Source organism: Channa argus, chromosome 12, assembly GCF_033026475.1.
Source record: "Channa argus isolate prfri chromosome 12, Channa argus male v1.0, whole genome shotgun sequence".
In the NCBI taxonomy this organism is placed as follows: Eukaryota; Metazoa; Chordata; class Actinopteri; order Anabantiformes; family Channidae; genus Channa; species Channa argus.
Genome location: NC_090208.1, coordinates 21,099,801 through 21,116,938, shown reverse-complemented (window position 1 = coordinate 21,116,938; position 17,138 = coordinate 21,099,801). Strand labels below are relative to the sequence as shown.

Below are 17,138 nucleotides of genomic sequence, written 5' to 3'. Positions count from 1 at the left end.
TGATCAGTAGTGTGAAATAAATGTCAATTAACCTTAATGTATTCTGCTTTTATACTCATGTCACTGAATTGTAATAGCAGCTGTTTGAGCTATAGTGTGTAGCCACAGCATGATTCAAGTAATCTCCAAAAGTGTAAATGAAATTATAGCCAAACTAAAATTGAAATGGATGGTAGAGTTCTCAGAGCATTTGTGTTTCCTCCGGTTTCCTCCCACAGTCCAGACACATGCATGTTAGGTTATCTGGTGACTCTAAATGCCCATAGGTGTGAATGGTTGTCTGTCTGAGTATGTCTGTCTGTGCTAGCCTTAACACAGACTTGCAACCTGCTGGCAAAGCTGGCAAAGGCTCCAGATTTGTTTTCAGTAGATTTGAACAACAACAGAGATCTATGGCATAGACGAATAAGCTAATCTAGACTGGAGACTGACATCAAACCAAAGGCTGGTAGAGAAAATTAAGTGTTGGTTTAAGCATCTGTCTTGTCATTTTGAATAATATGATTAATTTAGAAAATGTGTTATCCTAAAAATAACCTGAACAAGAAATATGATCTTTTATGAATTAAAGTTAACAATAGCGAATAAAAACCACTGTAAGCAGCTAACTAAGTTTAAAGGCCTCATGAAGCACATTTGTGTTTTGTAATATTTGGCTATATCCCTAGACATATATAGCTAGACATTTAAGATTGCTATTTTTCACTTTCTGTGTGAAATGTGATGGGCCTTGCAAATATTTAATGTCTTATGGTGACAGATGTCTTAAATCACTAGTGGATAACTTTCTAACATCTTTATAGGCTGTACTGTGGTTAAATATATAAAATGCACAGAATTTAAGTTTTATTTAAAAATTGTGAATTTATATCTGACAATATAATATGCAGACCTGTGAAGCCACAGCAAGGGCAAGGTTAGTTTTTGTTGTGCAGGTCATTAAAAACACCTAAACTCTCAAGAATGATTTCACCTCCAAAAATAGAGCCGTCACATTGACAATTCAATGTTGGTAAAATCCAAGCCTTAGAAAGACTACAGTGCCCACAATCCTTAGTCTAACAAAGGCCTCCTGCCACTACAAAACCCAGCCTGACAACAGAATCCAACTTCATATTTACTCTACACCGTTTCTTCCATGCCTCACTAATGCTTTAAATAGTTTGGACATTCTGCACCTTTATTTTAATCCTCCTTTGCCCCCTGCTTTAAGTTTAACATCCCTGCTTCCACTAGTACCTTTTTATAACCTCCTAGTAAAAATTGAAGATGAAAACTGGAGATGATGTGAAAGACAGACAGACACAGAGACAAGACAATGGAGCTACAGGTCAAGAATAAGACAATGAAAGAACCAAAGTAAAAAATGATGTGTCCTAAAAACAGATCATAAACAATGTGACAGTCCACAAACTCTGCTGACTGTTACTTTAAAATCGGTCAATCCAGCACTTTTATTTTATTGATATTTGAGTGCACTTATCTGAAAGTAGTAAAATGGGTCAGTACAGTAAAGAAGATGAGGAAGAAGAAAAAGGACTGTAGGACAGACGGGAAAAGTCAGAGAGACAGAGACAAGAGGTCTAAACTCTATCTCACATTGCCCTTAAGGGACTTCATTTGTGTGACATCACTCCTTCCGAAGTAAACACACGCACACACAGTCTCTGTCGCCACGGTGCCCACTTGCCACGGCAACCGACCTGGGTGGTGGGGCGCAACCAAAAAACACATACATGGACACACACATACGCACACATTCGCTGAATAATAGGGAATGATTGCAGGTCATATACTAAGAGGAGGTGAGAGCTGATGCCGAAAGACAGAGACACACACGCGCACACACACACACACACACACGCAGACACACACACCCCAGTAAAACTCTCTTACACTTCTCCCTTCGGAAAACTTGTATTTCCGATCTTTAGCAGCTGTAATCCTAAGGGATAAGTGCTAAGATCCCCTATGTCTCCTTGACAGCTTCAGGGAACGTGTGTAAGCCTTGAGTAAGTGTGTGTTTTTTTGTGTTAATGTGTGTATCCTAATCACTTGTCTGTCCTTACAGCTGGCCTACTGTGTGGTGCAGTTTATGGAGAAAGATGCTACAGTCACTGAATATGTAAGACTTTATTACTTACTATTCAGAACAATTGTTGTTAAAGACAGTAATTTTTCATATCTGGTAGCGGAGCTGGAATTTAATCTTTTGCTCAAGGAAATTTTCATGTGTGGACAGAAGGAGCTGTTGAATAAATTATCGACCTTGTGATTAGTGGCCCACTACCCACTCTAGCTCTTGAACCACAGCTGCCACACACCTTAAATTAATGCTAATGTTGTGTGATTTCTAAAATTGCAGTAATCTGTTAGCAACAGTAGCATTATTAATGTACACTGTTAATGAGGCGCTATTTAGTACAACGTACACTGAGTTTCGAGGAGTACTGCACCAGTCAGCTCAAGAAACTTTATTTTTTGCAATATGAGGGGGAAGCTATGGTGGGTTGGCAGTTTGATCCCCTGCTTCCCCTGTCCATATGGGATATGATAACATATACTGTAAGTGTTATTGGGCAAGTGCAGACCATTAACCATGAACATTTTAACCCAAACTGTGTTTTGAGGAACTATTACTAACAATCAGACCTCAGCAACAAAAATATTGTTTTCATAACTAAACAAATAGTAATACAACAATGAAATTAACTCACATAGTAACAAACTGAAATAATGTTTTTGAAAAGTGCTGTTCAGTAGTATTCACCAAAACCTACTTTTTTATTTATCGACATCAATACAGGAAAAATGAGACTCAGTACAACATACCGTTTGTCGGTATGAACATGAATTGTATGTTCTTGTGTAGTGATAGTAAAGACGAATTGTAGCCAGCTGCCCTGCTGAGCGAAAGGCGGCAGTGGTTATCTATATGAATGCCTTTCATATTTTCTCTGCAGATTATCAGAGGGCTGCTCAAGTACTGGCCAAAAACCTGCACGCAGAAAGAGGTGAGACTGCTGACATTAAAAGAGCTGGTGTTTCTCTCAATAGTCAATGACCAAAAACAGCTGAAACATCTTCTCGTGTAAAATAAATAAAAAATGAATTTCTTGTTATGGTACAACCTCTGTATTTAATTTATTTTTCTCTTTGTTTCCCACTTAAAAATTATTCCTGGGAGCAGGTTTTATTTACCCATGGAAGCCGTGTGAATGCCTTTTCTCTTCCTCCTGTGTTAAAAAGTGTGTGCCTGTGATTCAGGTGATGTTCCTGGGGGAGATCGAGGAGATACTGGATGTGATTGAGCCATCTCAATTCATCCGTGTTCAGGAGCCGCTCTTCAGACAGATCGCAGCTTGCATCTCCAGTCCTCATTTCCAGGTGAAGAAACTTAGGGAATAAAGAATAGTTACACAAATCACTTCCACATTAAAACCACCTATTTGTGGAGTAGGCAATATTAAAATAAATGTAATTACTGTAATCTTGTTAACAGCAGATTTGTTATGTATTGTAGATCTAATCAGCTGAAGGACACTTGAGAAATAAGTCAGTTATTCACATAACGTCACAGACAAACAGCAGTCTTATAAAGAGAGTGCTGTTCAGCTTTGATAAATGAGAGTCAAATTGTCTCTTTGTGTGTGGTTTAGGTAGCGGAGCGGGCTCTTTACTTCTGGAACAATGAATACATCCTCAGTCTGATAGAGGAGAACTGTCAAGTCATCCTGCCGCTGGTGTTCGCCACCCTCTACAGAGTCTCCAAGGAGCACTGGAACCAGTTAGTGGCACACACAGATTAATACAACTCATTACTCCATACATATGTACCCTTGTGTTTCGCCTTCTAGTCAATTTGTCTATAAGCTTGAGCACTATGAAGAAAGGAAAGGAGGGAAAATGACAACATTTTATAACACTTGCAGTTTGTTGACTGTTCAATAAGAAGGAAGGGTATTTTAAGGAGAGCTGGAACTTCTCACATGAACTCAATGTGTTGAGAATGCTCTTTTTACACTTCAGTGCATGTGTGGCTGCTTTACCTGCTGCTGATTATCTGGATCACGTGTGTTCATTGAATCCGGTGCTGAAAGATAACATCTTATCTGAGGGCGGAGTGGGGGAAGACAAATTGAATTGGTATCTTTCTGCTTCTGATTGACTGAACACACCTATCCAAGCAGTGTGTAGGGCAGGGATATATGGAAGGCATACAGGAAAAAGGGGTCCATGAAGACTGAAATTGAGAACCCTTGATGTATACATAACGATAGTTCCCCGAAAGAGAGAAGGGAAGCACGGTGCCAGAAAGCCTAGATGGTGTTTCTCTTACTTTCTGGTGTTGTACTGAATAAACTGACTAAAAGGGAATGTCATCAACATGCCCACTTGCTTACTGTTAATTCTCCCGACAGTGACCTGTTCTATTCACACATGGGCTTAATTTGACATTACACAGAATTTGTACAAGGAAGCTGGTAGACTAATGTACTTTTAATGTCTGGGCCAAGTGATTCAGCCATTTGCGTTCTCACATACTCCCCTGGGTAATTTCTGAATATGTTCCGAGTTTTATTGCGTGTTTGAAAACAGCTTAAGGTTTAGTCAATTGAAGGAAGTTATTTGACACCCCACAGTCAAACTGTCCAAAGCAATTCAATTCAAATAACTTAGTTAAATGAGTAACCCACCAGGGCCACATGCATAACAACACACACATGCTGGTTGTTCAGTCTCCCTAGAAACAACGGCTTTTCCTGCAACCTCTATCTTCTGACCGATAGTCCCATTGGACAAATGATCAGCTAGACTAACTATGATCTATTTCCCTCAGGACCATTGTGTCTCTGATCTACAATGTGCTAAAGACCTTTATGGAGATGAACAGCAAGCTGTTTGATGACCTCACTGCCTCCTATAAAGTGGAGAAACAGAAGTGAGTATGACTCACTGCCTTTGTGTCTATGTGTATTTGTGTCAAAAGTGGAAGAAATAGAAAACTCTTAAGTCATTATTTAGACGGTGTTTGTTCCATTATCTCTAACACTATGTTTCACATTGTAAGTATGTATCACTAATGTCATATTTTGAACTCTGACCACATCATGGTTTAGAGCACAGTTTTCAGTCATTCTACAGCAGAGAAATGGGGGTGTGGACCCTCAGGTAAACCATAGACACATATCCACTTCTGGGTTTGGAGGTTTTTATTTATGTCATACCTACAGAGAAATACCTTCATATATCTGTCACTGTCCATCTTGTAGAATATGGCTTTATGTAATCTGCAATGTTTTGTTACACACAAGTGATTTTGTTCCCTGATACTAAGGCAAAGCCTTCTCCCCAGTAGCAATATCATTCCTGAAAGCTGCACTAAGCCTATGAAGAAGTGCAAATACAGGGGATGATTGTGATATGTAATGATATTCTCATTTTAATTTTGGAAATAAAGGAAACATTGTGCCAAAATCTTAAATAGTTCATTAAGAGTTATAGGAAATGTAATGCAATCATAACATTTCCATTATTAATTCTTTTGTGCCATTCTTTCAATAATCTCTTCTTTACTAGTGTCTCTTATTTGTTTTATAACCTTTATTCGACACAGGAGAGAATTGTGTATGAAATGACTTTATTGGATGCAACAATAGATTGTTCGCCAGGCTCCCTCTCTGTTTTCTGTTCTTGTGTGTTCATCGTGCTCTTTTTCTCTACTTCTCCTCAACCTGCATCTCCAGGGAGCTGAAGCGAGAGCGGGAGCGTTCCGAGCTCTGGCGAGGCCTGGAGGAGTACCAGGACCGTCGGATGCAGATGCTCACAGAGGCCGCTAGGAACCAGCGCAACCTCCAGGAACGAGGCGAGAGGGGGGATCCGCCAACACCTTCGTCCCCGCAGACAGCTCTCTCCGATCAACCCGAGCTGAAACCAAGCGGGGCCTCCTCTGTAGCTGGGGAGAGCACCACCTAGGTGTTACTCCACAGAGATTGGATAACATGGGGGTTAGGGGACTGGGAGAAGACATGAAGTTGATGGTGACAGTGTTGGGAAACAGAAAAAGGTACAAAGGGTTTTTTCTACCTGATGTCATTGAGGTGGTAGCTTCTGATTAAAAAGCACACCAACTTGGTGATCCAAGGTAAAACTGTATCTTTTTCCTGACAGAGTTGTGTGAAACTGGTTCACTTTTTTGCTGTACACTTATTCTGTTGCAGACCAAAAGATGAATACTGTCCAAAAGTACAGGCTGTCATTTTAAATAACAGCTGGTTTATTAAACTGCGGGTCAGTACCTACATTTGGTAGCTGGCCTGCTTCAAATCAGCCTCAGTATAGGAGAAGAAACTTCTCTTCTGGTGCAACACTATCCAGGTTTTCACACGTCTTAAAACAACAACTAGGTCTGAACTGTGGGTTCATATTAATCTTTTGGTCAGAGATGCTTATTTCATGTGAGGATGGCGCAAGACATTATTAAAGAAAAGAAGCAATTTCACACAAATGTCCCAAAACTATCGCCACAAAGACCAGACCACAAACACACACATGCACGCACACACACACACACACACACACACACGCACACACACACATGCAGTTACATATGTACTGTAAATATGAGAAGACAGAGCTACAGAGAGTGTATCCAGGTCAAACAAAATCTTACACTCCCTCAATTGATCTATACACCAATTTTGTTCACACCAACACACAAACGAATACATATTCATCAACACAGATGGTTTTGGCATTCATTTCTCTCCCATTCTGTCGGGTTCCACCAAAGTAAGAGCCTAAAGTCTCTCAAGGTTCAATAACCACTGATGAAGATGATTATAATGATATAAAGTACAATAATGTTCCTTCTTCTTACTTGTTACTCTACTACTACTACTCTACTCTAAGTACTACTGATGATGATGATGATGATGATGATGATGATAATGTTTTTATATATATATATATACATATATATATATATATATACATATGTCTCTGGATATTTCTGTAGTGTAATATGGGAGAAACACTAGTGTAGCAGATACCATAAAGGGGAAAGACGGCTCAAATTCTGACTTCACATCACGTTAACTGTTTGAGGCCATAACTTGAGTGCTGAAATTCAGCGGAATTCCCCTTTAACAAACCTTGAAAATGGGAGTAATGAGCTAGAATGGATTTTCTTTTATTTTGAAATTCTGGGTTTTTGTGGTGCGGTGGGCGGTTTTTCACAAAAATCCCCAAACCTTCATTGTTTCTTTGCATTAAATATACTCACCAAAACACACTTTGCATTGAATGCATTTATTATTATTACTATTGTACATATGCATTGCTAATTTTTCAAACAATTTTGCAGTATGTGCGTCCATGCTTGCTATAGCTAAGAGTTGTGTTTTGGTATGTTTCTTTGCACGATTTTGCGCCCAACCGTCAATCGCAAGAAAACACAAACACAAGCATCCACTTATAAAACCATGTCTCCATACCACTACTAGCAGTCAAAAACACCACGGGTTACCTTTAATGTTGTTAAAAAACCATGCAGAGTTACTAAGTTTAGCAAATGTACAAATAACCTAGGTTGAATTTTTTCAGGAGGTCAGGAACAAAATTCCAAGCAGACCAGTGAGCTCCACCCAACATTGCGATTTCTGGAGGATAAATTAAGTGCACCACAAGTATTTCAAAACAAAAGAAAAACACAGTCATCCAATTGGATTGCTGAAACCTGAACCCGCAGTGTCTGTTCCTTTAGGCTCAGCAGACCAATGCTGCTAGATGGTGACCATGATGACAATGATAACTTCTTTTTTGTGTAAACCAACAAAAATCTGTTTATTCTTATCTGATCATTATGATGATGTGATGAGGGAGGGTGAAAAAAAAATCAAAAAAATTATTTTAGCAATATTTTCATTCTTTCAGGATAATCTGTGTGATTTTAGGGGATTTAACCAGTGAGTGTCACACTCAAATGTTAACCCCCCACTCTTGTTTTTACTCCTGTTGCGTTCTTGATATTCACGTTGTCTTAAAGGTACTTTCTGTGTAAATTTATTTGATGAAAATGATTTTGCGTTGTAATTATGTTGTTTATCTTCTTGGTTTTTGTATGATCTTGTTCATTTGTGGAAAACTGATACTGATGCTATTTATTTTCTATTTGATCAGGAACTGTAACCTTATCTGAAAACGATGGTCAGGTTGTGTATGTGTGAGTACGCAAGTGTTGTGTGTGTGTGTGTGTGTGTTGTATGTGTGTGTATGTGTGTGTGTCCAGTGAGTGAATCGGTGAGCAGGAGATGTGCAGACAGAGTGACTGAGAATGAGGGAAAACTCTTCTCTCTTTGCTTCTTTTTCTCTCTCTCTCCTTTTCTCCTTTCTGAAAGACAGGGTTTGAATCCGAATGTATCGTAAAACAAATTGATTGTCTTTTTGACGCAGAGCTACCTGTCGGCAACTTCGTAACCAAACATTCAAAAATCCTTCAGACCAGCAACTGTTTTTTTTAAACACCCACTTCAATGCCTGAATCAACAAGGTTTTGAAATCCATTTCACTTGCAGCTCTCATGATTGGCATTAAAGTTATAGTGAGCTGGTAATGACTGATCAAAATAATTCTTAATGTTTTTCATTGGCTTTTTCTATTGCTTTTAGGCTGAGGTCAGACCTGATTTACAAGTTCATCTTTTTACAGAAGAGGTTGTTGCTTTTGAATGTTGACACTGCAGCTTGGCAGTTATTTAGATGTTGCTTCCAACATCCAGGTTAGGACTTCTAAAACCTACAGTATTTTGGTCAAACAACATGTTGACGTTTTATATAATTTTTTATGAATGAACATTTGAAAACAAAACCTGACACAAATTGTTATTACAAGCTTTTTCTGCAGCTTACTAACACATTTAATGGATCTCACTTTTCATGAGAAAAGCTTATCACATGTTCTTAGTATGGAATTGGATCATGTGGTAACAGTGAGATATATTTGGAAGCTACAAACTGGACTTCAAGTAAAGACACAACACCGTTTTGCTAAATGTGTGTTAATGGTCCGTAATTGTTTTGGTTTGTGACCTTTTGTTACCCCTAGTGACAGGTTATGGCCAGCTCATGTCAACCACAAAATTACTTTTCCTTCTCATTGTGTTTTAACATAAAGTGGGAATACACTCCCCAGCTCCTGCAATCTCTTTAGTTAAACTGTGACCTGTCACATTTATCTGAGGTGCCCATGTTGGGTCCTGATGCCCAAGTTGGGAACCACACACATGTCCCTGCTTTGTGCTTTTCTGTAAAAGCAGCCTCATATGATTGAACACCTCTAAACCTGTGCCTGCTGGCACTCTGGACAGAGCATGAAGCCTCCCATTTGGTTAGATTTCAAACATTGGTTCGATTCAGGCAAGTAAAACTCAAAAACCCCGCAGAGACAGAACCTGAACTAGGTGTCATGGAACTCAGCTTACTTTATAATTTTTGTTTCGGCTAGCGTACTCACAAACCCTCTTGATTGTTATTGTCAGTCAGTTAGGTTGACTCGGGAGGAATGGAATCCCAGCACCCACTATTCTATAGTTCTCCCTGATATCCATCAGTTATATTCCTCAATTCTAGAACTGCTCCAGAACAGGAAGTGAGAGGAGAGAGAGTGTTTTTAGAGAGCTCTGGTATCACCTCACAGACAGCCATCAAATGCTGGTTTTATTTACTTTACATGTCCTCTCTGTGGCTGCTTCAATGTGGCCAAATTTAAAATGCTTAAAATCAGGGGAGAGGTGTGAATGGATTGGATGAAAGCAGCCAGTGAAAATAAAAAAAGGAGGAGGAGGAGGAGAAAGACAGAGGAAAGAAAAGACATAGCGTTAGACACAGTAGAACGGCAATAAGTCAGAGCAACAGTAACAGAGAATGACAATATAATGTTATCGAAACCTACAACCGCATTACGTAGCAATTTCACTGAATTTCTAGATTTGCACTGTCTGCCCAATGGTCTGTGTTTGTAGTGTTGAAGAAAAACCTTAGAGAAGATGATAAAGATGATGCAGAAAAAGAAAAAGATGTATATTTTGGGGACCAACACAATGGTGGGGGGGTTTGAATGTAGAGAGGCTTACTACTGTATGTAACATTAAAGGGGGTGTAGAATGGAGAAAAAAACCTATGTGCTAAAAATGAAACTTCACTTTGAGAAAACAGTCTGGGAGTTTGTGTTGTTCGTCGTGTCACCTCTTTTGCCTCCTTTCTTTCATATATGATCTACACTGCAGTCATGCATTTTTACAAACATGCAGTTGCTCTAGTCGTTTTGTTTTTCAAACTCCTTAAAAAAAAAACACTTTTATCGTACATTACCTTCCCAGCACCAAGCTACTGAACATGTAAAAAAAACTGGCCAACTAGCTGTTGAATATGATAAGTCATTTAGCAGCAGCAACCAGATATTGGAGACCTGGTGGTGGAGACCAAATCATACCTTTAAAAAAAGGCTAAATCTAAATCTAATCTGGAGTTAAATTCATCAGGGCGTATATGTTTTTCTTCTCTGTAGTGGCCAGAATATGAAATAATGCAGCTTTAATTTCCTAACACCTGCTTAGGCGATTGTTCAACACAAAATTAACACTTATCATAAATATTTCTTTACACTCACTTTTTCCAAGTGCTACCTGTAGTTTTTGATCACTTTAAATCCTATGGCCCAGTTAATCTTCATATGATGTCACATTCAATTAACAACTGTTGGAACTTGCATTACTTGTCAATTAAAGTGTATGCACTTATCTATCTATATCAAAGTTTTAGATTGCCTAGTTTAGAAACATATATACTTGTATCAATACTAGCAACCCTGTAAGAGCAGGGTACTAACACTCTAGTAGACAAAAGTTAAATAAAGAACTGCACACACACACACACACACACACACACACACACACTGATAGATACAGTCTGAGGTTAGGAAAACATAGACAAGCATCAGTTTTTTCCAGGGAGTCTCCATTATTTCTGGCTTGGGGTCTCTAATGGTATTTCATTGTAATTGCTATGATGTCAGAGTGTCCGTCCACCCTAATGGCGTTCTAAAAACAACAACAAGGACAGATTGGTTCCATTCACTGGTTGTTGTCTGGGCAGAGAGACACAAGAGTCCAGCAGCTCCAATCTTTGCAAGATCTCCAGCTAAAAAGGTGAGTTTTCTTTTTAATTCTGCAGCATCTGTTAGATACTGTAGCACAGGAATGTAGCATTAACATTTTTGCAATTATTAGGATTAGGGTTTGATTTAAGACTCGTTTGATTGCTTTAAAAACAAAAGGGTGCAACATTATAGAGTAATATGCTATTTTTAACCACACTTAGCATTCCCCAGTCAGGCCAAGTTGAGATGCTTTGGCTTGTGTGAGCAAAGTTTAAGTGGTTTGATTAAAACCATCAGTTTTCCATTAACCAACTTTTGTTGATTCTGATTGAAAAATACTACTTTTCGTGTAAATGAAATTAAGCCATATTTTTAGATTGTATAATTTTAAGTATATTTACTATTTTTTTTTTTTAAATATCTTTGACAGCAAACAGGGCAGTGGTGTTATTGGCTGCAGTAGCAAAAAATGACACAAGAGGGAGTTGTGAGTTATGCTTAATGTTACACTACCACAGTTTAGTAACTTCTACTACAGATGTAAAATAGCGCCACTTGCTTATTAAAAGAGCAGAACCTTCATACCCAGTAATAGATAACTTATGATTAACAAAGTTTTCCCCTTGTGATCAACTGTTTCACACCCCTGCAGCCATTTGTAGCTTAAGAATATTGAAAATAATAACTTGAATATTAACTTTTCCCCATTAACAGCACTTCTTCTTTATTTCACGCTATCCCAGCATGCATCTACATCCCCTGTCCCTCTCTGTCTTCATCCTCCTGGTTGCCGGGGAAGCTGCGGTGTGCGTTACTGTGACCACCCCGCTCCATGGTTTCCGTGGCTGCGCAGTGCGAGATTTCTCCTTTGTGGCCCAGAAGCCTGGCTGCAAGGGACTGCGCATCACCACAGAGGCTTGCTGGGGGCGATGCTACACCTGGGAGGTAACATTCATATACAAACATATGCATAACATTCATCTCCAAAAAGCTTCCAAATTAATGAAATTGTGAAACATCAACTAAGTGAATGATGACCCAGGATCCACCCTAAACCATAAAATGATTGACCCATATGTCATTGTCATACACACTGCTTAAAAACCTTCAAGGGTTACTGAACATTGTGCTGAGTGTGTTTTAATTTGCAGGAATTAAATTGCATCTCAGAGCTAATAAAAATAAATTAATTAGTGAGGAGCTCAGTCAAAGTCAAAGTCTTTAGAGGAGAGAAAAAAACAATGTTTCCTTTCTGCTTTCTTCTTGGGGGTTTCCACTACATACCGTGGACTAAATGGAGTTTACTCATCAGAAAAATAAAAAATAATATTAGTTAATAAATGTAAGAAAGAAAAATGACTCCAGTGCCACTTATTGGCATTTTCCCAGGGTTTTATCACAAAATCTACCTTATTGAATTTACTTGTTTAATCATGTTTTGTGCAACAAGGAGATGGTTTCCAAATACTCACTGGTACAATCATTGTCATTGTGAACTAAAATTGTGTGTGAACCCTGCAGAAACCAGTACCAGACCCCCCCTACATCCAGCGACAGCACCGTGTGTGTACGTACAGTCGCACCCGATATGTGAGCGCCCGGCTGCCAGGATGCCAGCCTGACGTCTCCCCTCTCTACCACTACCCAGTGGCTCTGCACTGCCACTGTGCTGTCTGCTCCACACTGGACACTGAGTGTGAAACATTCTGAGGGGAGAGCACAACCCTGACAGCAAACAGTGCCACCATATGTTTTACTCATACATATGATACTGATTCCAATGATGGAATCAGAACATTTGAGTAAGTGTGAGACTTTATTGCACCTCCAGCAGAAACTGTTAGAAGAAGGTTCCTGTCAACAGAAAATCCCAATAAAAAGTTGCTAGTAACATAAAATGAGTGTGTAGATATATACAATATGAATAAAGCAAGAAATAAGTTTAGAAATAAGTGTGTTGTGATTCTTTGTCGTGATGTTACTAAAGCTGAATTTCTAAACATGCAAACCATATTTGATCATACATATTTTTAGCTCTGATTATAATCTAAAATCTGAAAAAATAAATGACTTAAATTTAAATAAAAGTACTTCCATTGTAGTGATGATGTCAAAAGGAAGCCTTCAGTTATTTTTTAATCCAGCAACGTGAACATGGGTGACTGTGGCGCAGGAAGGTAGAGCGGTTGTCTTGCAATCTCACAGTTGTTGGTCCTTCAGTCACATGTCGAAGTGTCCTTGAGCAAGACACTGACCCCCAACTTAGTTGCTTAGTTGCTCCTGGTGAGTGTTGGCCAGCTGCATAGCAGCTCCCCCATCAGTGTGTGTGATTGTGATTTAGAATGGGTGAATAAGAAGAAGGGTAAAGTGTTTTGAGTGCCAATAGGTAGAAAAGTGCTATATAAGTGTAGATCATTTACCATAACATAACATAGCATCTGCATCATTTTCACTGGTTCTCAACAAACTGTTAAAGGAATAACTGTTACCTTCATAAAAGTAGCCATAGTTGTGGATATGTGTTTGCATATGTGTGTGTGTTTGGGTAAATCAGTCACAGTGTGGGGGTCTTACAATGTAACTGTCCCTTTAAAAGGCCCAAACTTGGTATTGAGTTGGGGGTGCTGTGATCATGGCTAAAGTACACGAGGGAAACAAGTTTGTGTTTGTGTGTGTATGTGTATGTACAGCCATTATTGTATGCAGTGGTTTGAGTTTCAAACCAAGGACTCGAGGACATTGTGGGAAAGTGAAAATGGTCCTATACAATACGTTAGTCAATAGAAAGTCCCGACAGGGGAACAACGTGTGTGTGTGTGTATAAAATGCCCACACAAACCACTTTACAATTGCAGAATAGAAATTTATTGAAATACAATTTCATCACAAACTATACAGTGCAGTCTTTCACTTTTCATTCATTGACATGTTCAACATTCTTAGATTTCATCATATTATTTACAAAATGTCTTTCAGTTCAAATTCATAAATATAAATAATTTTTTTCGTACATTCTTTAGTCTCATGTTTTTGTTTAGTGGTTATTGCAAAAGAATGAACCAATTTGTGTATACTGTATGACAGATGACTTAGCTGTCTTAAAAGCAAAGTAATTTTCATTCCGTTCTTTTTTTTGAGTATAATTTTGACATATTTGTGTACTGACACTTCCTATTGAGTCACTAAGTATGAATGTTTTTTTTTCCTCAAAGCACCTCAAACCTCACAAACCTCAAAGCAAAAATATTAAGCAGTTCTGTTTCCATGAAAGAATAGTTTAGATGGCCTTAAACACAAATGTGTTAATCAAGTTTTACATTCCATGTTACACAAACACACACACACACTCACGGACAGCACATTGTTATACCAAAAATGAATTTCCCATTTCAATATTAAAGTACTGAGCACAAGTGTTACCATGGCAAAATGATTTACACTTGATTTTATTTTAAATGTTAAGAATCACTAGTTTTGCAGAGAGTCTCCGAGTCTTTAGTCTCATTCTGTCAGTTTTACTTAATTTTTTTATCAGCTAAAGTGGAGTTTTTTTCAACATTCAAAACAAATTAACATAGAAAAGGATAGTTGCTAGATAGTCACTGAAGCTTATTCATTTACCAAAGTTCTGCTTGTTTGACTAAATTCAGTGTTTGTCTCTGGTGAATGTATGTTATGCTGCGAACTGTTGTGATGTGTTAGTAGCGGGACTTGCGGCACATGTCGCAGCGACAAGCCTTGGCTGTCAGGATCTCTATTTCATCATGATGACGACCTAGAGGGCAATCCAGACGCACTTTTACCTAGGGTAAAACAAACCACCACTAAATGTTAAATGTTAAAAAATGTTGTAGTATATCTCTCATCACCTCGCAGAACTTCGTCCCCTCACCTTAGCATCCTTGCTGATAGTGCAGCACTGTGAAGCAGAGGTGATGTTGTGGGTGAAGTTGGAGGCCACCAACACAGAGTATCTGGATGGGAAGGCACTTGACTCACAGTAGCCTACGCAGGCATTGACCAGGTGGGTGCCTTTGCATGTGCCACGACGATCACTGCGGATAGTGACGTTGAAGGCTAGAGGAGGATGAAGAGGACGATGAGAAGGAGTGTGAGGGTTTCGGTTGCACCATGAAAAAACTAATCTGAATGAGAGTTTGTATTCATTTCAAAAAGGAGACATAATTGTGTTTCTGGAAGTGTGAAGTATGCAAAACTCACGGTACAGGTGACAGCCTGGGGCGAGGCCATCTTGGCTCCAACCAATAGGAGAGAAGAATATCAGGAGGGACATCACTGGTAGGACCAGCAGGCAGAATGGGGTCAAACACAGTGACATCAGGAGGGCAGCCTGGAGGACAGCAAAGCATTGAAGTCATACTTCTCAGACCAGAAAATCTGGAAATTTAGCTGTTTGAAGCGCTTTTACGAAGATAGTTGATCATTAGCACAAAGCCGTAGTCGCTGTCCTCTCCCCTCAAATGAAAACATTGCCCTAAGCCCCCTGCTTTACCGAGGTGATTTCCCATCCTGCACATCTGCCTATATGTCACTCAGTTGAGTAAAACCTAATGTGGATACAAACAATACCTTCTTCAGCTTTTCAGTCTGCCTCATTGAACAACTACCTGCTGACACAAGCATGTACACAAGTTTGGCTTACACCGACATGTACGCGTAGCTACACATGTGACAGCGTGTTTCCCACATTAAAATGAACACACATGTACATATTTGCATGTGTGCATGATTTTGAGTGAGTGTCCATGGATGCATGTGGTCGTGTCTTCTCCAACACACACACACACACACACACACACACACACGCCCAACACGTGTGTAAACAATAAAGTAATGTTTTTCTGAGAATTTGGTGATCCTGACCCTTGCCCTCTAATGTGGCACCTTTTTCCTGCTCTGTTTCCTTCCGATGGGAGCGTTGGGAATCAGCATCACTGTGGTAATGTTGTACGGGCCCCGGGGACGCCATTAGCGCCGCTAGCACGAGTAAATTAACTGGTCAGGATTGTGTGAGGACATTAACTCTGCGTCAGCTGGTGTGGCAGAAGGAAATGACCAGCTTTTTCCTCTTATGTGAGGTTTCCATGCCTGAAGGTTTGGTTTGTGTTCGAGGAAAATGGGTTGTAACAGAGCACTTTGGAAGTGATAGCGGGAGGGCTGCCATTCAAGACCACCAAAACAGGGTGAAGAGTATAAACACTCTGGAACATTTATGGTAATTGGCAAATCCCTGTTATCAATGCTGCCAATAAAAAATCACAAAGTCGAAACGGGTTTCAAAAGCTACTAGCACAGGTTTTAGGCTTATGCATCTTTTGTGATATTTCCCAACGAAACTGCTAAAAGAACTTCTTCCTCCTGGAAATCTGCCACCAAAATCACATAACATTTAATCGTTGAGTTTGTTGAGTGTAGCTCCTCTATTCTCTTAAACGTACATTGTTTGAACAGTTCATGTGTGGCCAAGAAATGGGGTGGACTTTGCAGTTGATATAATTTACAACAACCTGCCATGTGCCAAGACGCAGAAAGCTTTAGTTCTACTTAATACTGAACTCTTTGAGTTGTGTCTAACAGGGTATGATGCAGCATTGTACTTTCTCTCCAGTATTAATGCAAAACATAAAGCTTTAATGACATAGAAAAACACAACCCTACCATTTATTATATTTTTTTTTAGTCTGTAATTATTTTTGTACAATACATATATTTGATCATTTAGATCAGTACAATCAATCAGTACAATTATGCTTATTTTACTAGAAATGCTTGTCTGTTATCAGTTGAATTAAAAGGCATTCAAAATACCCCTCAACCCACCCCTCAGCTATTCTCTCCACAAATTGCAACATTTTACCCACAACACAGGAAGCAAATCTTATCTTGGTGATGGCAATTAAATAAAAAATGCTCATAAAACTAATGCAAATTTATTTAAACTTAATCTGACTTTTACAATT

At 39.1% G+C, this 17,138-nt stretch overlaps 3 protein-coding genes across 3 annotated transcripts in view; 2 read left to right on the top strand and 1 right to left on the bottom strand.

Moving 5' to 3' along the window:
- The window catches only part of ppp2r5b (protein phosphatase 2, regulatory subunit B', beta), a 37,846-nt gene extending 27,633 nt beyond the window's left edge, over nucleotides 1-10,213 (top strand). The window contains exons 8-13 of the mRNA XM_067522631.1: nucleotides 2,072-2,125; nucleotides 2,964-3,014; nucleotides 3,268-3,387; nucleotides 3,660-3,787; nucleotides 4,841-4,942; nucleotides 5,748-10,213. Of these exons, the coding sequence (XP_067378732.1) occupies nucleotides 2,072-2,125; nucleotides 2,964-3,014; nucleotides 3,268-3,387; nucleotides 3,660-3,787; nucleotides 4,841-4,942; nucleotides 5,748-5,976 (684 nt within the window). The 3' untranslated portion in view covers nucleotides 5,977-10,213. The remainder of the gene's footprint in view (nucleotides 1-2,071; nucleotides 2,126-2,963; nucleotides 3,015-3,267; nucleotides 3,388-3,659; nucleotides 3,788-4,840; nucleotides 4,943-5,747) is intronic.
- Nucleotides 10,214-10,967: 754 nt separating this feature from the next.
- On the top strand, nucleotides 10,968-13,099 carry LOC137136870 (glycoprotein hormone beta-5-like). The gene is made up of 3 exons (XM_067522632.1): nucleotides 10,968-11,206; nucleotides 11,901-12,102; nucleotides 12,679-13,099. Exons 2-3 carry the CDS (start codon nucleotides 11,902-11,904, stop codon nucleotides 12,865-12,867), a joined length of 390 nt encoding a protein of 129 aa, XP_067378733.1. The 5' UTR covers nucleotides 10,968-11,206; nucleotide 11,901; the 3' UTR covers nucleotides 12,868-13,099.
- A 1,083-nt stretch (nucleotides 13,100-14,182) lies between these two features.
- Nucleotides 14,183-15,532, bottom strand: gpha2 (glycoprotein hormone subunit alpha 2). Its single transcript, XM_067525243.1, has 3 exons — nucleotides 15,379-15,532; nucleotides 15,050-15,234; nucleotides 14,183-14,960 (listed from the first exon to the last, which is right to left on the bottom strand). Exons 1-3 carry the CDS (start codon nucleotides 15,494-15,496, stop codon nucleotides 14,856-14,858), a joined length of 408 nt encoding a protein of 135 aa, XP_067381344.1. The 5' UTR covers nucleotides 15,497-15,532; the 3' UTR covers nucleotides 14,183-14,855.
- Between the last annotated feature and the right edge of the window lie 1,606 nt (nucleotides 15,533-17,138).

Excerpts from the sequence above, each read along its gene's own strand:
- LOC137136870 (XM_067522632.1), top strand. The coding sequence starts at position 11,902 with ATGCATCTACATCCCCTGTCCCTCTCTGTCTTCATCCTCCTGGTTGCC. Across the intron at positions 12,103-12,678 it reads GGCGATGCTACACCTGGGAG|AAACCAGTACCAGACCCCCC; the intron begins GTAACATTCATA and ends TGAACCCTGCAG.
- gpha2 (XM_067525243.1), bottom strand. The coding sequence starts at position 15,496 with ATGTCACTGTGTTTGACCCCATTCTGCCTGCTGGTCCTACCAGTGATG. Across the intron at positions 15,235-15,378 it reads CCCAGGCTGTCACCTGTACC|CCTTCAACGTCACTATCCGC; the intron begins GTGAGTTTTGCA and ends ATCCTCCTCTAG. Across the intron at positions 14,961-15,049 it reads CTATCAGCAAGGATGCTAAG|GTAAAAGTGCGTCTGGATTG; the intron begins GTGAGGGGACGA and ends GTTTTACCCTAG.